This window comes from Sinohyriopsis cumingii, chromosome 16 (assembly GCF_028554795.1).
Source record: "Sinohyriopsis cumingii isolate HCF-2022 chromosome 16, ASM2855479v2, whole genome shotgun sequence".
NCBI classification, from domain to species: Eukaryota; Metazoa; Mollusca; class Bivalvia; order Unionida; family Unionidae; genus Sinohyriopsis; species Sinohyriopsis cumingii.
In genome coordinates, this window is record NC_142976.1 from 68,524,532 (window position 1) to 68,546,012 (window position 21,481).

Sequence of the window (21,481 nt, forward strand, 5' to 3'; positions counted from 1 at the left end):
TGTGCCAAAATCCCTTTACCAAAGGGGAGATCACTCACCTTGGCAGGCAGACAACTTCTAGAACTGTTACTACTAAAAAACAGGATAGTAGCTGTGCCATGATCATTATGATTGGGAAGTATATCAAAGGAATGGTGAGAGCCCACCTTGGCAGACATCTGCATAATCAAAACCTAGTGCAAACTTTGTATTAAATCCATTAAGTCCTTTAAACGTTACTTAGCACAAACTTTTGTGAAGGGCATAACATGAAATGATGTGATGGATAGATATGGGTAACATAATATGCCCCTTCCATTGATATGGTGGAGCATAATTATTTATAAATTTCCTTTTCTTAAGGTATAGGACAGCGAACTTGACCAGGGCCTACATGCCATGCCAACAATCAATGCATTGCTGTATGTGTGATATTGACCCCATGGTCAAAATGGCAGAGCATGCATGTTAAAGAATAAATTGTCTTATCTTCATACTAATTCAGTGTATGAACAAAATCCATCAACAGTTCAATAAATATAGGAAAATTAAAAATTTTTAAAGCTAAACTGTAGCACAAATTTTCTATGACTGTAACCCTGAACTCAAGAACAATAAGAGATAACGTGACATGGAATGAATTGTCTTATCTTCGTAATGATTCATCTCAAGTAAGAAGAAATCCACCAAATGGTTTTAGAAATATATTAAAAACTTCAACTAAAATCTTCATGCAAATTTTTTATGTAACCTTTCTCCAAAGACCAAACGAGGGAGTGAGCATGCAACAGAAAAAAATTGTCTTACCTTCATCATGATTGATCTCAAGTATGAAGAAAATCCATCAAAGGGTTTAGGAAATACATGCAAATGAAAACACTTTGCCCAAACTCTTAACACAAATTTTCTAAGACTGTGATTGCATCCACAATGGCTTATTAACAGTGTGCATGTATGCAATTTGCACTTTTAATGTAGCTTTAATACTTTTCCAGTCATATCACTACAATTCCTGCAGTATGGCAGTTTATACTGATGTCTAGTACTGGAGCATCATGCTGCAAACATGTAGCATCATGTCCCTCACAGTCACATTATCGTAACACCAGGCCAACTAGTCATAACACTAACTTCATAATGCTGAGCAACTAGTGAGGCAACTGCTAGTATTACTCTTGTAAGTCTTTAGAAACACATGGCCAAGGTTTGAACCTGTGACCTCCTGCACCCAAGGTTGATGCTCTCACCACTTAGGATACTGGAGCAGTCTTTATTAATAGCTGACTGTATCACACAAAACATACTGAAATTTGAATAAGACTGTTTAATTAAAGAAAGGACAAGTGGCAAGATGGAAAAGGCACAATCAGAGTGAGCTACATGTAAAAAACTGTCTCACCAAAAATTTATTAGATATCACTAGAAAAGAACATTTTACGTATTAAACTTTATTCTTCTTTCACTCACACACATTTTCTCATTTTTTTAATCACATTATATATCCACTTAATTTTGCAACAAATATTCCAGATAGTTCATGCTCTAGTTTTCATATATGTGCGTCTATCATCTAGATTTTTTTAAAACATTAAGTATACTGACTTTGGCTGATAGTTTGCATGGTAAAAAGTAAAACATTCAAACCATAGGTAACCTGTTCTAAAGCAATATTCATGTAAGCTATCAATGTGACCAGCATTATGAATGAGGGAACCTTTTAATGAGGGATGTTCCACTAAAACTGTCTTAATAGTACATAAAACACAAATAAGGTATTAAATGATTTGAAATCACATTATAATTGGTAATCAACAGCTAAGAACCAACATGCAGTGGAATTTAGGAAGATAGAATAATAAAATATGAAAGCCAGGGCCTGCATACCTTCCCACAATGAAAGCATTTTTGTCAAATATGACCCTGACCCCAAGGTCAAAAGGTTAAGTGAGTAAGCTACAGAGAAAATTGTCTTAGCTTCATAATGGTTTACTTAAATCTAAAGTAATTCCATTAAGTGGTTCAGGAATTACAAGCAAATGAAAGAAACATTAACCAAACCTTCATGTAAATTTTGTGACTGTGACCTTGACCAAATGTTAAAAGGGCAAGCTAGAATGTAACAGAATGAACTGCCTTAGCATCATAATGATTCATCCCATGTATGAAGACAAGGGTTTATGATACATATGCAAAGGAAAAAACTTAAACCAAAACATTCATGCAAATTTTCTATGCCAGTGACCTTGACTCAAATTTCAAACTTATATTAACAGGATGAATTACCTTAGCATCATAATCATTCATGCTGAGTATGAAGATAATCAATAACGGAGTTTAGAACAAACAAACAAATGATACAGCAAATGATTTAACTTTAAGCAAAACCTTAATGCAAATTTTCAATGACTATGACCTTGACCCAAATGTCAAAGGTCAAATACATGTCACAGACATACCTGTTTGAACTGGGAAAACCCGGAAAGAACCACCGACCCATGACAAGCTACTGGCATGCTTTCTCACATACCCACAATGGACTCAAACCCATGCAGAGGTGATATGGCAGTGATCCGTAACGGAGAGTGCTTTAGATCACTTGTATATAGAGAGACTTAATAACAAAGGACCACTGTATGCATTGCAAGAATTTTTATTTGGACTGCAGAAAAGATTTATGCAGTCATGGTAGGTCTAAGAAAGTAACTGCAGTAATCAGAAAGGAGTCAGTAATTATCATACCTACTATTAATCCATGAAAAAAATTCTCTTAATGAACTATCAATGGATTAACATCAGGTATTTGACTTCAACATAATCTCTTGGTAGTCTGAATAATTAGTCTTTTTCATCAACATTGAAATAGCAAAGCAGCATGGTAGGTCTATGAAAAGTAACCCCAGTAATCAAAAAGAAGCTTCAGTTCTCATAATATATACTATTTAAGCCATGGTGAAGTGGATATCTCAAACAATAACATATCTATAGAGTATGTATATATACTGAACATGAGCACAACCCTGGCTATACAGTCCAGAGTAAATTTCATTATCCCCCCCAAAACAAACAAAACAAATATAAAAGCAAAAAAATGGGTAAAATCATTAAAAATATGAAGCAACATTTTTACATAAAACACTTTCTTTTAAAAAGTCAAGGACCTTCTTGGCTGAAACATCCTCATGGGGCATTTCACAGTTCAAACATGCTGCCTTCATTAGTCACCTTGAATGACATGCAGGAGCACACAATGAGCCTATTCTACATCTCTGAGCCAGCAGGGAGACTATGCCTTCTTTATACTCTGAATACTTTGCATTTTTCATCCACACCTAAACCTAAAAAGAGAGTGACAACATAATAACAAAAAGGCTAAGGCCTGCATGTCAAGCCCTTGGTCTAAGCACTATGGCATACATACCCAACTCTTGGTCAAAACATTAAGACCTGCATTTCAAGCATTTGGTCAAAGCATTAAGGCCTACATGTCAATCCCTTGGTCAAAGTATTAAGGCCTACATATCATGCCTGTGGTCAAAGAATTTAGTCCTGCATGCCAAGCCCTAGGTCAAAGCAATAAGGCCTGCATGTCAAGCACTTGGTCAAAGAATTCAGGCCTGCATGCCAAGCCTTCAGTCTAAGCATTAAGGCCTACATGTCAAGCTATTGACCATAGTATATAGGCCTGCATATCAATCCCTTGCTCAAAAAACATCAAGGCCTGCATGTGAATCCTTTGGTCAAAACATTATGGCCTACATGTCAAGCCTGAGTCAAAGCATTTAGGTTGCATGCCAAGCTCTTGGTCAAAGAATTTAGGCTTACATGTCAATCCCTCAGTCAAAACATTTAGGTCGCATGTTAATCCCTTGATCAAAGCATTTAGGCCTGCATGTCAAGCCCTTGGTCAAAGAACTTAGGCCTACATGTCAAGCCCTCAGTCAAAGCATTTAGGTCGCATGTCAAGCTCTTGGTCAAAGCATTCAGGCCTACATGTCAAGCCCTCAGTCAAAGCATTTAGGTTGCATGTTAAGCCTATGGTCAAAGAATTTAGGCCTGCATGTCAAGCCCTTTGTCAAAGAATTTAGGCCTGCATGTCAAGCCCTTGGTCAAAGCATTTAGGTTGCATGTTAAGCCCTTGGTCAAAGAATTTAGGCCTGCATGTCAAGCCCTTTGTCAAAGAATTTAGGCCTGCATGTCAAGCCCTTTGTCAAAGCATTTAGGCCTGCATGTCAAGCCCTTGGTCAAGGCATTTAGGCCTACATGTCAAGCCCTTGGTCAAAGCACTGCTGCCCTAAATAAGCATGATGCATATTTCACTATCTTTGTTTCATAATTACTAATCCCAAATATGAAAGAAAAAGCAGGGGTTTCGGACATATAACCAAAATATACAACTTTAAACAAAACCCTAATGCAAGTATTTTATGACTGTGACTTGATCAAATGGGCAAGCTAACAAGTCATAGAGTTAATTGTCTTACCTTCTATCAATTCCTTCCAAGCATGAAGAAAATCCATGATGGTGTTCAGGAAATAAAAGCAAATGATAAACTTCAAATAAAACCTTAACTGTAAATGATGATAGCATAATCACTATAGTATTTGCATACACTCCTGTTTGTTTGTACCTCCCTACAGACTTTCAAAACAAAATCATCAAGGATATACAAAATAAACAAAACTTAATTTCATTCATTGATTTCTAACCTGTTTGTTGCCAAGGGAACACAAACTGGCCCGAGCAAATATGTGGACTAAGTTACTAAAGAAACACCCTTTTGATTTGAAATGTCAACAAGTTGATAGTATATGGGACAATCAGGTTAGAAGTTATAAATCAACAAACGAAACTACTTGACTAAGTTTTGTGCATTTTTTTATATCATTCATGCTTTCCTTTTTTCAAATCGGTTGGGGGGTTACAGAATGGTGTGAGAATACTATACAAACATTAAAAAAGTGGCTGCTTTGACTCCCTTCCCATTAATGTGGGCCTGACAATAAAAAATGCTGTATGCTTTTCACACAAAAAGTAGTAATGGTCAAAATTATGTAGACAAGCAAATTTACAAAAATTAGAAACTGCTGGTCTAGGTTCATACAGAAAGAAAAGTACACGTACCATAAATTTTTACATGGCACAAATCAGTACTCATATGAAAAATGCATCATTTTTCTTACATGTAAACGGATTTACATCTTAACAACCCTCATAAAATGGGGCAAATATACTACCAATAGCAAATACAAATCTTTGGTATTAACTAACACTCCTTTCATAAGTTGAAAGGCAATTTACAAGAGTAATGATTCGTAATACAATGCTGATTATTTCAAAATGAATTCAACAGAATTCCATTTCAGGCCATACAATTTACAGCAGTTCATACAGACTTACAGATCAGACATACATGTTATAATTAGAAACTTGCAGCAAAATGTATATTACTAACTTTTTCTGGCTTAATCATCACACCACCTTCCTCCATTCCCATGTTGACAGAATCGGAATTGTGAAGTGCAAGCCGTTTCTTATGACATCTGATGCTTTAAGTTTTTATCTTAAATACAACCAAACTGAATGCATAAGAGTGTGTGTGTGTGTGTGTGTGTGTGTGTGTGTGTGTGTGTGTGTGTGTGTGTGTGTGTGTGTGTGTGTAACCCCTCAAAACTGAAAACTCCTGGGACCCAAAAACATTTTCGTTTTAAGAAGTTTTTGGTTTAATAAAGGATTTTTTTCTTTTTCTAAGCACTTATATGACAAAAGAGAGATAATGTAATTAAATAAAAAGACTATCAGTGTCAGTGTGCAAAAATGCACAAAACTAAGAATGTTATTTTTTTAAAAATACATGTATTTAATGAAGAAATACCCTAACAATATATGTTCCTTCTGAAAATCACATCTTTTCAGATAAATAAATACAGTTGTTCATTATAGTTATCCTTGTCACAAGAAACATATTAGGAATTAAATACTTACCATTATAAATATAAACGATACTCCACAATGTTTAAATATTCAGTATAATTCATAATATTCACAGTTCAATAGCTTGGCCTGATGAAGGCTTCATTCCTTACATCTTTCTTTAACAAATGTTGCTTGTGTTAATGATTCCATTTCTTGTGCCACACCCAGATAAAGTTCATCCTTAGCAATCACATAGCATTTTAATTTCTATATAAGATCTAAACTTCTGGATATGTTTGTCATTGAGCGAATCGGACTCATACAATACAGCTTTTTCAGTCACCATCAGCAAAGCATCAAAAGCAAAGCCACAGGCCAGGTTAATACAGCCCTGATATTTAATTTTTTTAAAAACAAAAACAAACAAATCATGTTCCATTGCTCATGTTTACAAATAAATAGCATCAATCACAATTGCATATCAAACAGATAAACATAATCTACCTACAAGCATTTGGGAGGCCCTGGGTGGTTTAGTGGTTTAAAGCACTCACCTGTTTCAATCATTGCCATCTCACTTCTGTCCATGTGGGTTCAAGTTTTGGAATTGGTCAATGTGGGTATGTGAGAAAGCCTGCCAGTAGCCTCCTGTGGGTCAGTGGTTCTTACTGGAGTTTTCCCCGGCCACCATGCATTGCCTGATGTGTGCACAAAAGTGGCGTTAAACCCACAACAACAACAAGCATTTAATTATTAATAATTCACCTTAAAAGCTGGCTCTTTTATATGGTGTAAATACTTCAGACTAGTCTTTTGTCAACCCTAATCTGTGTTGCATGGGTGTCAAGTATTGTTTTAACGTCACATGTCCTTGGGACATTTTTCAGGTCTTTATCTCACAGATCAATCCACTATGGTGCTTGCTAACCTTAATTAATCTGTTGCAGAATGTATCAGGAATTCAGCAGAAAAAATATAGTTCCATGTTTGAACTGAGTTTCAGTTTTATGGGGGTGTTTTAAGCGTAAAATTAAAATCTGGTATCAAAATTTGTTTTGATATTCTGAGTTGAGGGGTTCAGTTTACTGTGAGAAAATGATGATATTAAATAGGAAAAGTTTGGGATTACAAAATAATTTAAGTCTTGAGGCTTTGGTTTTGACTAGTTTCACTACATATATATATATGATAGCTTCAGCTCATGTTTCCAACCCATTGTACATTTACAATTGTACATGCACTAAATTTCACTGACCTAAAATAAAGATATGTCAAAATGATTCAGGAGGTATCTTGAATAATTTACTCAGTCAACTGAATTGCTGTGGTAGGCATTTGGGTTATTTGTTTGAAAATGCTTGGAAGTAGATAGCTGTATTATCTTTTATAGTGATAATACATTGTTGCTGAATATTTTGTGTGCTTTGTTATCAAATGATAGGTGTACTCTTTAAAAGATAATCTGGTCAATGATTCGTAAAGACTGCATCATAAAATGGATTAATCACATTGTTTATATCTAAATAAAAAGGTGAGGTTTAAAATGATCAGAATAAATAGTTAGATTTCAGTTTGTTAACAAGTACGCAATTCAAATGCTGAGCTATTGTATGTGCAGACATGTATCAGAAATGTAATAATAACTAAACAAAAACTTAGCATGAAACTACTATGAATTTAATGGAGTAATGAAAAAGAAGTTAATGTTCATAACTGTGGTATAAATGTGAAATGCATGTAATAAGTAAATAATTAAATAACAGGCAGGGTTCATTGAAATGCATCATTACCAGTAACACAGATATAAAAACTCTTAACAAAATATTTAATCTGTTTCATACTCTACACACGTGCACAACACACATGTGCACAACCTGAAAACAATGTACATGTATACGGAGTTAATGATGTAGGCATAACTGATATGCTTTTGAGGTGAGAAGTGAGATGTTATTTTGATGGCTGTAATGTGATTAAATCTTTTCCATGGTCTTTGAGAGATGTTACAAAATAATATATATATTGCTGCTTTGAATGGGTATATATTATACAAGATGCGTAATAAATGTAATCCAGCATACCATAATTTAAATATTTGTCATGGGCACCAATTTTCAAGGGATTTCATGGTTACTACAAATTCATAGACCCAATGAACAAAAGGACTCCTTCCCTGGAAACAAAAGGACTCCTTCTTACATCATGAATTTAGGTAATAACAAAAAATGCCACTTTTACCTAAGTCCTGGAAAATGAATACCCACACAAATAAATTCTGTGTAAAAGAAATAATAATTGCTCTCATGACTAGGTTTAGTATTCAAGGTATCTTCAGATAATATAAGACCAGTCTAGTTCACTCATGTCATGTGCATGATAACTACAACACAAAAAAAGTCGTCTTCTCTATGCGGAGACTGCCTGTGAATTCAGTGCGCAGCATCTTGAATCCTAATTACTGACCATTTGAATGCAGACACTTAAGAATTCCATAATCACAATATATCACATCTCTGGAAAACTGGCAAAGATATATCCTAAATTGCCTTTAATTTATACAATAGTTCAACTGTCACAGGAACAAACCATAATGTCAAATTGTGTTAACTTCTAGATTTCTAATGTCCTTTGGAATATGAAAAACACATGCCTGAATTCTCGTTTGATTGTCAAGTGGCTGGTTGAGATGGTTTTTCGAGATCTGGCCGAGGTGTAAATCGTCTTTGATGATCATAATTGACAAGCCTCTGACCAACAAGGTACCTGTCAATAGATAAATTTACATTTACTTACACATTTCAAAAATATATTTTCCTTTCCTATATTAACGTTTAACTAAAGTGTTGCTGAAAAAGAATTTTTAAAACAAATTAGGTTTCTTGAGAAATTTTTTAACTGGCAGCATTAATACTAGAAATTATATCCACTGCCTCCCAATCTCATCTATATACATGTAAATACATATGTGAGTTTGAGTCTTGGGCTCAGCCAAATTTGGTATGTGAAAAAGCTTGCTGTAAGCTTACAGTAGGTCGGTTGCTCTTGATCACTGCCTTCTCACCTCTGTCTATGTGGGCTGAAGTCTCAGGCTCGGCCAATGTGGGCATATGAGCAAGCTTGCCAGTGGACCGGTGGTTTGTACTAGGGTTTTCCTAGGCTCTTCTCCACCAATTATACTGGCCATCAAACATACCCCATCATGTGTTTAAAAATGGTTATAAACCAAAAAATGGTGTTACCCCCCCCCCAAATATCAACACACTTACAATATCGATGCATAAATAGCATATGCATGCATGTATCCCAAAATAAGTTTTGTAGTTGTTAATACTGAAGATTATCTAAATGGTGAGTAAAAAGAACCATGTGTTTGATAACAGTTGCCAGTACTTTTTGTTCTTTGAAATCCTGATGCTGTACTTTTCAGGATGTACACTCATATCCAGTTTGATGACATTATAAGCAACTTGGTCCTAGAATCTTGCCAGCATATCAAATGTGAATGTAATCAATGAAGTGCACTAGCACTGGAGCATCATGCCGCAGACATGTAGCAAGATGTCCCACCCAGTCACATTATCCTGACACCAGGCTGACCAGTCCTAATGCTAACTTCTTAATGCTGAATTCAAGAGAGGCAGCTGTTAGTATCATTTGTATAAGTCTTTGGTATGACTCGGCTGGGGATTGAACTCATGACCTCCCGCATCTAAGGCAGACGCGCTAACCGTCATGCTGCAGGAGCGGTCATAGATCTCTTTGATGCATGCATGTAATTACTCTCAGGTCTGTACAAGCAACACAGTCCTTGAATGTGACCTCAACACACGTCTACTCTCATGTCTGTATATGCAACATAGTCTTTGAATCTGAGTTTTATACATATCGACTCTCATTTCTGTATAAGCAACACTGTCCTTAAATCTGACCTCAACACATATCTCCTCTCATGTCTGTATGAGCAACACAGTCCCTGAATCTGACCTCAACACATATCTATTCTCTTTGTCTGTACATGTAATACTGTCCCAGAGCCTGACCTCAACACAAATCGATTCTCATGTCTGTACATGCAACACTGTCCTTGAATCTGAACTCAACACAAATCGACTCTCATGTTTGTACAAGCAACACAGTCTTTGAATCTGACCTCAACACATGTCTATTCTCATGTCTGTACATGCAACAGTCTCTGAATCTGACCTCAATACATATCTACTCTCATGTCTGTACATGCAACACAATCCCTGAATCTGACCTCAACACATATCTATTATCTGTCTGTACATGCAACACAGTCACTGAATCTGACCTCAACATATACCTCTCTCATGTCTGTAGTGCATCACAGTCCCTGAATCTGACCTCAACATATACCTACTCTAATGCCTGTACATGTAACATAGTCCCTGAATCTGACCTCAACACATATCTACTCTCATGTCTGTATATGCAACACAGTCCCTTAATCTGATCTCAACATATACATACTCTAATGGATGTACATGCAATAGTCCCTGAATGTGACCTCAACATATACCTACTCTCATGTCTGTACATGCAACACAGTCCCTGAATCTGACCTCAACACATATCTACTCTCATGTCTGTACAAGCAACACAGTCCCTGAATCTGACCTCAACACGTATCTATTCTCTGTATGTACATGCAACACAGTCCCTGAATCTGACCTCAACACATACCTACTCTCATGTCTGTACATGCAACACAGTCCCTGAATGTGACCTCAACATATACCTACTCTCATGTCTGTACATGCAACACAGTCCCTGAATGTGACCTCAACATATACCTACTCTCATGTCTGTACATGCAACACAGTCCCTGAATCTGACCTCAACACATACCTACTCTTGTGGCTGTACAAGCAACACAGTCCCTGAATCTGACCTCAACATGAAAGGTATATATGATCACAACAGCATGAAAAGTAGGCCTCATTTAACTAGTGTAGGACTATTCAGATGAATGCCCAAACTATTTTTACATCAGATGCTACTGAAACCCCAAATTCTATGACCTCAATGCTGAAGATAGGATATGAATATAGTGCATGGCAAATATAGCACATTTCATCCCCTAATCTCAAATGGCTTCAATGTTACTGAATAGAGAGGTAAAAATGAAAGAAAACGTAAAGTGCTGACTTGTGACATTGAAGATAGGATCCTCGTTATAGACCTTGAAATGATGATATACATCAGGTGTTGTCATCCCATGGCATACATGCCAATGGTGGCATGCCAGACTCTTTGGAAAGGCATAAGGTATGAGCTGTATTTTTTACTGTTATGTACTAAAAATAATAAAATAAAAGGGACAAATATGACTTGGCATGCAGAACTCTAGAATTCAATGGACCTGGCACTGCAGTTCTAACAGACTGCTGATGCATGGGGTACAAGTGTACCATGTTTCATTCCTTGATCTCTAACAGACTGCTGATGCATGGGGTACAAGTGTACCATGTTTCATTCTTTGATCTCTAACAGACTGCTGGTGCATGGGGTATAAGTGTACCATGTTTCATTCTTTGATCTCTAACAGACTGCTGATACATGGGGTACAAGTGTACAATGTTTCATTCTTTGATCTCTAACAGACTGCTGATGCATGGGGTACAAGTGTACCACGTTTCATTCTTTGATATCTAACAGACTGCTGATGCATGGGGTACAAGTGTACCATGTTTCATTCTTTGATATCTAACAGCTTTAAAGTTATACACCAGAATGAAAAGTGTGATGGAAAACATAAAATATTAAGTTTTGACCTTGACATTGAAGATAAGATACAGGGATCAAACCGCCAATACCTCTTTTGTTGATATCAATATTTACATTTGTGAAAATAAAACTAGTTTGTGCACTAGATTACTCAGTACACAACAAATGTTCTTTTGATTAAAGTCTGCAAAACCTTCTGAACAATCAAAATATGTGCTTGGCAGCATTTTCTCAAGATAAATGTGAATAAAGATATATTGACAAAAGCGACCATAATCATACAATTATTACAGGGTAGGCACAAGATAACTTTAGCCTGTCAGAAAATATCAACATTGTGTACATGCATAGACAAAATTTATGCAAGATTTGAAAAAATTAGTACAATTCTCTAAAGATAAAGAAAGAAAAAATCCACGCTGATATTACAGAAAAATAGTCTATTATGAAGTATTAAGTAAAATGATACCCAATAAATAATTTCTTTTCTGATTCTTGTAAGTGTATGAAACACTGTTCATATACCAAACCGCATAAATTTCATGACTGTTCATGCAATAGTATCTGAGAAACTAACTTAAATGCAAAGGTGCACATTTATAAACACCTACAACATCTGGGGTATAGTACAATGTTTCTGCATTTGTGTGCAGGCAACGCAAAACACTACTGCTGTATGAGATCCGGCATGACAGGTACTGCTTGAAACAAAAAAATGATACCTACTTGTCATTTTTAATATGTTCATACAATCTCCTAAACTGTTTGAACTGTAGCATACTGATGAGCATGAGGATCACACAGGCAAGCAGGAATGGATATATTCTTCTGTGCACTAAATTCTGGGTTTCAAAATCAAACCCTGCAACAACAAAAATTAGAAATTGAATCTTTTTATTTCTAAGTATCATTAGACATTCTGCATTGAGATTTTAAAACTTCATTGACAAAGGAAGATAGATAAGTTTCAATGACATAATCAAGAAGCTTCAAGAAAATAAATCATGTAAAAAGTGCTGAACATATCGCCTGAATACGTATATATTATTTACCATAAATTATTACTTGATTACCATAAAATGATTTTTCTCTGGATGCATTTTTTTCTTTAATCATTTAATGAAACAAATAAAGAATTTGTTTTGATGAATATAACAGTTTAAAAACCAGTAAACCAATCATTTGCATTCATCGATACAAAATGTATTACATGGTTCCCATGCTTTTTTGAAGATAAATTTCCAGGTCATTTCCAGGGTTTTTCCAGAATGAAATTAACTTTTTCAAGGTTCACATATGACCATTACTGAATAGAAATAAAGAACATTTTGGCTTACAAAACAATAATTTTTTTTAATTCAAAGGATGTTTCTTTTTCAAAACTCTCCCAAAACATCAAGTCAGGAAAGATGATCATGCACCAAACCACAAAATGTATCACGTAAAACAAGTGTGACTACTGTACATGTATATTCCTATAAATTGGCACGTAAAGTCATTTCAATTTACAGAATAAAAATTCTAACTTTACTCTGCTGACCTGCATTATGTTGGTACGAGGAAACAATATAATGAACGTATATAAGTTCTGTTTCCTTTCAAACCTTTAATTCTAAAGAAATCATAATCAGTTGTAAATCAAGATAGCAATCTATATGCATGTCATACAAAGTAAACATTTCCTATCACATTAAAAAAAACCCCAAAAATTCAAAGTACAGTGTGACCTGCTATAGCACGCTCCGTTATAACGCGAATTCGGATATAACGCGGTCGTGGCGTGGCTCCCAAAATTTCATATACATGTAGTTTTCTTGTGCACAAACAAATTCTTAAAAAGTACGAAAAAAAAACCATAAAAAGCTGCTTATCATTTTGGGGAAGAGATCGCGTATGAATAATAAAAGATGATTGCCTGGCTCATTGAATTTTATATTTATTTTTCTTCAACACGGAAAAGTATTTTTCTCGTGCAAGAAAAAGTTTTTTTTTCTTCTTAAAAGTAAGAAGAAGAAAAAACACATACAAAGTTTATTCTGGGATCGCGAAGGTCTTCGCCAATGTTGCAAACTTGGATTGTTTTTCCTTACTGGCTGCAAAACATACCATGTGGCTTTTTTATTTGTTGGCGACATTGTTGGCTGTTGAAACTTTTATATACAACCATTGGTTTGGAGTGCAGAAATTCAGAGGCCCCATGAAAGGAAGCCGCAGACTGGATATAAAATGCACTGAAATTTATCTACTGTTACATAAACAAATTCTTTGTCCATACTGACAAACCATCTAAACAGAGCATTGTTATATCATAATCAGCTTATCCTGACATCTAGCATGAGTTCTGTATGTTGTGAAATATCCACTTTGTTGTTGTTGACATTTCTGGTAACAGAGATCAACCGGACTAGGCATTGTCTCGTAATCTATCTTTCATCGGATTTTCTGCCACTTTCTAGCAATTAATATATTTACAAAGACTGACATTTGTACATGGATGGTAAGTAAAATTCCTCTTCGTTCCACTCAGAATTAAATCCTTCAGAACGCTCACGTTTTCTGTAATAATCCCTGTTGTCAGAACACCTGCGTCTCTATCGTCCGTTGACTCTTTGTTAATTTTCAGACACACTGCATGGAAGGCAGCATCACGCTACTACCACAAATGTCAATAATATAAAAAAAATAAAAAATAAAAAAATAATTTTACTTATTGGTTTATTCAGTAGGCATGGAGGGACAGTAACTAGAATAGTCTGAACGACGGCCAATTCCTTTTTAAAAATGTACCCAGATAAAATAGTTTGCTGAAATTTCAAAGGAAACAGATTACCTTTGAAGCACCGACTGTTATGAAAACGTACTCAGCAAATGGAAAAAATACCTGTCTCAATCATGCAATACAGTTATTTGATGTTGCCACCACAATAAGAAATGGGCATTCGTTTGGTTCACCAAAGCTGTCCTTTAGCGGTGACTTCAATAGTGCATGCACCCTTCATCAAAGAAAGCCGACTACAATCTTTCAAGAACAGCGAAGAACTTTTCTTCAAAGGAAGTCAGTATCAAACTTAAATAAAAGTGATGGAATCTGATGGAGTTTTGCATTTTCCAACGTGAATGGAACACGTTAACTGTGCTGTCAAAGTTTACTTTTTGTAGGGAAAAAGTTAAAAAAGTACAATCTACTTGTACTAGTTCAACTTTGTTTGGGACTATATTTTATGCACAACAAATGAAACGTGCACCGTATGTCAGAATGAACGAAATTATTCGTTCTTCTTTCTATCTAAATAATTTCCACTGAAAACGGTGGCTTAAAACGCAAACTAACTTTTACCGACTTGGAACGTACTTTAAAGTAAATGTGCTTCGTCATTCGTTACGTGATTGTGCTATGTTTTTCCACTGAATTCAGACCAATATGACCTGTGACAAAATTAATGAATATTTTAAATCTGTGCGTGCATATTTTCGATGGAATCACTTATATTGTGGATTCAATGTATATGATGAGGTTTGCGGGTGAGCATGCGGTGTTGATACTCTCTATTCATGCTATACATTAGACATTTATAAATAAACATGATTCACGTATATGTACCAATTCATGGTTCTCTAAATAAAGTAAACTATTATGTCTTCTCTGTTTTCACTACAGGTGTATTTCTCATTTAATATGCATCAATTCAAGATAGTAACTGTGCCGACGAAGCACTTATTTTACTGCCCGCATTTATTACCCCACCAACAATTTTTTTTTGTGTGTGTGGGGAGTACATTTTCTTCAGCTAACTGACTTGGTTGCATATAACATGGTTCGGTATATAACGCAGTTGGGTTTTATGGCTCCCAACTACCGTGTTATAGCAGGATCACACTGTATTAGAATCTCATCTTGTAAAGAAATAAGTTTAAACCCTGAATTAATATGTGCCAGTAAAACCCAAAATAAGATATTTCAAACAACCAAAACGGCTTAAGACAATTGGGGTAAAAGTCCATCATTTAAAAAAATCTACTTACAAAATAGTTGATTTAAATTCTGAAACAATGAATTTAACACCAAACTATGCATTTTACTGCTATTCTCATTAACACCAAACTATGTATTTTACTGCTCTTCTTCCTCTAACAAGTGAAGAACCATGCAGTGTTTAATGCCCTAATCATGCGCTACTTATTAAATGCAATGCTCAGATGTTTAGGAATACATTGCCATGTATGTCATTTGCTATTTATTAAATGTAATGCCCCAATGTTTAGGAATACATTGCCATGAATGTCATTTGCTATTTATTAAATATAATGCCCCAATGTTTAGGAATACAATGCCATGTATGTCATGCACCACTTATTAAATATAATGCCCTAGTGTTTAGGAATACATTGTCATGTATGTCATATGCTACTTATTAAATATAATGCCCCCAATGTTTAGGAATACATTGCCATGAATGGCATGCAACAATTATTAAATATAATGCCCTAATGTTTAGGAATACATTGCCATGTATGTCATGCAACAATTATTAAATATAATGCCCTAATGTTTAGGAATACATTGTCATGAATGGCATGCACTACTTATTAAATATAATGCCCCAATGTTTAGGAATACATTGCCATGTATGTCATGCAACAATTATTAAATATAATGCCGTAATGTTTAGGAATACATTGCCATGTATGTCATGCAACAATTATTAAATGTAATGCCCTAATGTTTAGGAATACATTGCCATGTATGTCATGCACCACTTATTAAATATAATGCCCCAATGTTTAGGAATACATTGCCATGTATGTAATTTTCTACTTATTAAATATAATGCCCCAATGTTTAGGAATACATTGCCATGTATGTCATGTGTTACTTAACAAATATAAGAATTTTATTTAAACTGCATGACTGTAGGTAAAAATATTTTAGTTAAGACACAGGTAAGTGAAAATGTCCAGTCCAGATTTATGGTACAATCTATTCCTATTTCTTGATCTATTCCATGAAAATAAGAACACAGGCAAATCAATCTGAGCTGGTGTATTACAAGCACAATAATGATACATGTGAACAACAGCCTAGATTGAATTAAGTCTCTTAACGACATTAAAAAAAAAATAATATAATTTTACATGTGTTCCAAAGTCCACCAATCCATACTGACCTAATGATGGGACTATACTGTTAGCTACTACATATGGAGCAGAAAGAGACATCCCCAGTACACCAATGACAGGCAAGCATAGCTTGGTTAGGATGAACTTGAGATTCATATTCCGTAAGCCATCATTGTACACCTTAAATAGAGGAAGATCCAAATTAAACAAAAATACCAAGTGCAAAGAAAGGGCATCAACAAACCCCTTTCAGAACCAAGTGTGAAAAAGGACTGAAAAGAGAAAAGAGAAAAAACCTGCAAAGTTAATCTAACTAAATGGATAAAGGCATATTCTTGCCAAGTCACTTATTTAATGTATCAAATTTGTTGATATAATTAACACATTGTACCCAATTATAGTCCATCCTCTGACAGATACCACTCTCTTTAACACTTTAACACTTGACTTCTTGAGCAAGTATCTCTTTTACCCTCTGTAATTTCCTCACATAATTTAGCTCCCTTTATCAGTATTTATGACAGAATAACAGGTTTAAATTAAACAGACTATGTGCTGCATCTGCCGCCAAGGAAGCAAGACATCAAGTTTTGCCTATTAGGGGTAACAATCGATGGCTGAGTGGATTTGAGGGTCGGGCTAGCAGATCTGAAGATGTGGTTCCTGAACTCAAACCCCAAAAGTAAAATTAAATTAGTGAAGACTGAAGTAAGACAAAATCATTACCTGCTCTATGACACGTTTCAGCCACCACTGTGGCCCCATCATTGTTATTGCACAGATGATTTTGGCATGTAAGACTCCTAAGGCCCAATCCTGGAAACAAAAGTAGCATGATATTATACACTGTTATTTGTATGTCTCTTTTTAATAAAAAAAATAATCTTGCTCATATTTTAGCCTTCATGCAAGGCACCTGAAAGCTGCATATGACATGCACACACACACATACACACACATGACAATAACTGTAAAATGACATTAAAATGGTTCTTAAGTTCAAGTTCAACTCTATATAATAAGTACTCAAAATTACAGTTACTGTTTACCTTGACTGCAGCTATTTTAGTTTGATAAATGACACAACATTAAATGATGGAGATTTCAGTAAAGATTTTTAAAATCTTTTACAGTCAAAATATTTAGGGGACAAGAACATGGCTCAAAACTCATATGTAACTGTCATTTGAGGTAGTCAGATAAATAATTATTATATCCAGTAATGATACATTTCTAAAGTGAAATTTTATCAAAAGCATTTGCCTTGAAAAATTACCAAATGTATAGTTAACATTTAAAAAAAAAAACATGCCAAACAAAAATGACTGAAAAATCAACTTATTCTTTACAATGTCTTAGACATTTCTGCCAAGCAAAGAACTAAATATACATACTCTGGCAATAATCTATCCTTGGACAAAGTTCCCTAACATTTTTTCAATGAAGATTTCAACAGTGACACAAAAGAATTTGCAGACTGATGAAGAGGTACACAGATGGCATAATGACATAAATAATAATACAAAATATTGATGATAAAATACAACAAATTTTTATTTCTAGCTTAATGTTTGGGACATCATTTTCTTTGAGAAGGGTCTGTTTATATCTGTAACGTACCTGCCATGGGAAAAACACTGGAGTCTGATCTAGTGGGACTCTGAGTGGAGCCACCACTACTAATTCAAATAGAAGCCCTAACAAAAGTGGCACCATTCCCATCAACAGTGATGCCACAAAAAGAGACTTCAAGGCCTGGAAAAGAAGTACAAATGGTTTAACTAAATTTATTAGTATCTGTTCTGTTTGCAAAACAAGCAACAAGTTCATGCGTGTGAATATATTAAAATGTTGTGTAATGGGCCTAACTACAATCAATACCTGCTATAGCAACAACCTCCAGATAACAGTCACCAATACATGAAAAGAAAATCAGATCTGTCCCTAAATAATATTTACCTGTATATAAGGATACTTGTTCATAACACCTACCATATATATTTACAAAGTCAGGTCCAACTGCAAACAGCACAGAACCTGATCTGTTGTTACATAATACACAAGCAGATCAGAGTCATTGTAATTTCTTCTAATGATTAATCTTTACAAAATGCATAACCCAGATCTGTCAGCATGAATCATGGTCTATACAATTTGCAATTGCATCTATCGTATATATATCAAAATATACTGTTCTTTAAGCTGGTTCCTTGGTCATTATTATGTGCAGTACAACCTTCTAAATAAGACCTATTACATTGAGGACAATGGTCTGAATTTAGAGGTGATCAAATTTCAAAGTATATATTACAAAATAAATGGAAGTGTCTGATGTGATTGTAAATAGAGTGTGGTCTCACTTTTGGAGTTTAAATGTATAGATTTGTGAACATAAATCACTAATATTTTGCAAAAAAATATTTTATGCAAAATGTTGTGAGACCTAAAGTAAGTACAAAATATATAATGTACTCATATCACATTTCAGTAAAAGCATCTGTGCTAAATAAAATGGTTTGCCTTTTTCTATGAAAGACAATGGCATAATGGTTCTCGACAGCAATATACTCAGTTTGGAAATCTGTTAGAACAGAAGGTATAGTGGTTCTTAATAGCAGCCTAGTAAGTTTGGAAATCTGTTGGAGTAGAAGGAATAATGATTCTCAAGGGCCAACTAGTTGGTTTAGAAATCTGTTGGAGTAGAGGGCATAATGATTCTCAAGGGCCAACTAGTTGGTTTGGAAATCTGTTGGAGTAGAGGGCATAATGATTCTCAAGGGCCAACTAGTTGGTTTGGAAATCTGTTGGAGTAGAGGGCATAATGATTCTCAAGGGCCAACTAGTTGGTTTGGAAATCTGTTGGAGTAGAGGGCATAATGATTCTCAAGGGCCAACTAGTTGGTTTGGAAATCTGTTGGAGTAGAGGGCATAATGATTCTCAAGGGCCAACTAGTTGGTTTGGAAATCTGTTGGAGTAGAGGGCATAATGATTCTCAAGGGCCAACTAGTTGGTTTGGAAATCTGTTGGAGTAGAGGGCATAATGATTCTCAAGGGCCAAATAGTTGGTTTGGAAATCTGTTGGAGTAGAGGGCATAATGATTCTTGAGATCAGTTTAGTCAGTTTGAAAAGTTTCAACATGATGGACAATAGCTAAGCACCCAATAAACTGGCATGCTATATGTAGTGAATGTGGAGACTTGAGAGCCAAGGTCAAACATTTAAAAAATTTCAAGTGATGTTACTAGATTCGGACAGTCTGGCACTTAAGGTGGTTGTATAGTGTTTATGCATCAAAGACAAAAAGTACAATGCTGCTGTAATAGACAGCCATTCTTTACAACTAGATCTAAGTTCTTTAGCATTTATAGTTAAATATTTATACAGGCTGAAATGCCCATAATAGATCCAGGCTCATGAGCCACTTATAGCTCAATATTTATACAGGCTCAAATGCCCATACTAGATCCAGGCTCGAGTCACTTATAGCTCAATATTTATACAGGCTGAAATGCCCATACTAGATCCAGGCTCTTGAGTCACTTATAGATCAATATTTATACAGGCTGAAATGCCCATACTAGATCCAGGCTCTTTAGCCACTTACACTGGTCAACAGTGAAATCATTACTGACTTGAAAAGGCCCTAATCTGTAGTATTTTGGTGTGCCGAACACGAATATAACCGTGAAAAATTTGTATTGGCTCTCGTTTTGAAGATATTCATATACCTCATTTTCTATGTTTCACTGTGTAAATTTCTCCAGTAGGACTGCAGCAACATCCGGAATAATGATGTAACATTGCATAATACCATCATGCTCACATCATCCACAGTTGATTGCATCATTTTCTGATGCAATGCAATACTAATGCCATGCGGCTGCTGAAGTAAGTTGACGTCAGCAGTGTACTATACATGTGTAGGCCTATTATACTAATGCCAGGCGGCTGCTGAAGCTGACGTAAGCAGTGTACTATATAAAGCCCAATCAGATAGGTTCAGCATTTAAAATATTTTAGACGTTGTGCGAGACAGTTCAAGCTACTGTTACATAAAACTTATTATTTTATCCATTTACGTACAATAAAGAACAGTAATGCCTCGAAAGTGTGTTAATACCGCGGACAATTTTTGCTATATTTGTGGGGAAGTGACATTTGCCAACCAGAAGAAAAGTATCAATTCTCAAGTGAAGAAGGCATATCATCTTTACTTCGGATGCAAGGTTGGTGACCAAGACAAGCCTTGGGCTCCGCATATATGCTGTGCTACATGTACAACACAGCTTTCACAGTGGTTGAATTGCAAAAGGTCATCAATGCCGTTTGCAGTCCCAATGGTGTGGAGAGAGCCAAGCAACCACCTAAATGACTGTTACTTCTGCTTGGTTCCTCCTCTTTCCGGCGGAATAACGAAGCGAAAGAAGTCGAGAATAGTCTACCCAAACATTCCGTCTGCATTGAGACCAGTTCCACATGGTGAGGGACTTCCTATTCCAGAACCTCCAGCAGAATATTCTCTTGATTCATCTGACGAAGACAAAGGTGAGTCGACCTGTTCTTCTCCTGGTCCATCAGCATGCAGTGATCCAGATTTTCACTGTGGTGCATCATCAACCCCACAGAGAATAACACAGGAAGAACTAAATGACCTGATTCGTGATTTGGACTTATCAAAGAACAAGGCAGAATTGCTAGGATCAAGACTCCAACAATGGAA

General features: G+C 35.5%; 1 protein-coding gene across 1 annotated transcript in view; it reads right to left on the reverse strand.

Annotated features, from left to right (window-relative positions):
* Positions 1-1,283: 1,283 nt before the first annotated feature.
* Positions 1,284-21,481, reverse strand: part of LOC149780725 (E3 ubiquitin-protein ligase MARCHF6-like) — a 101,132-nt gene continuing 80,934 nt past the window's right edge. The window contains exons 21-25 of the mRNA XM_089937776.1: positions 18,380-18,514; positions 17,486-17,575; positions 16,807-16,939; positions 12,368-12,503; positions 1,284-8,656 (exon numbers count right to left, since the gene is read on the reverse strand). Of these exons, the coding sequence (XP_089793902.1) occupies positions 8,563-8,656; positions 12,368-12,503; positions 16,807-16,939; positions 17,486-17,575; positions 18,380-18,514 (588 nt within the window). The 3' untranslated portion in view covers positions 1,284-8,562. The remainder of the gene's footprint in view (positions 8,657-12,367; positions 12,504-16,806; positions 16,940-17,485; positions 17,576-18,379; positions 18,515-21,481) is intronic.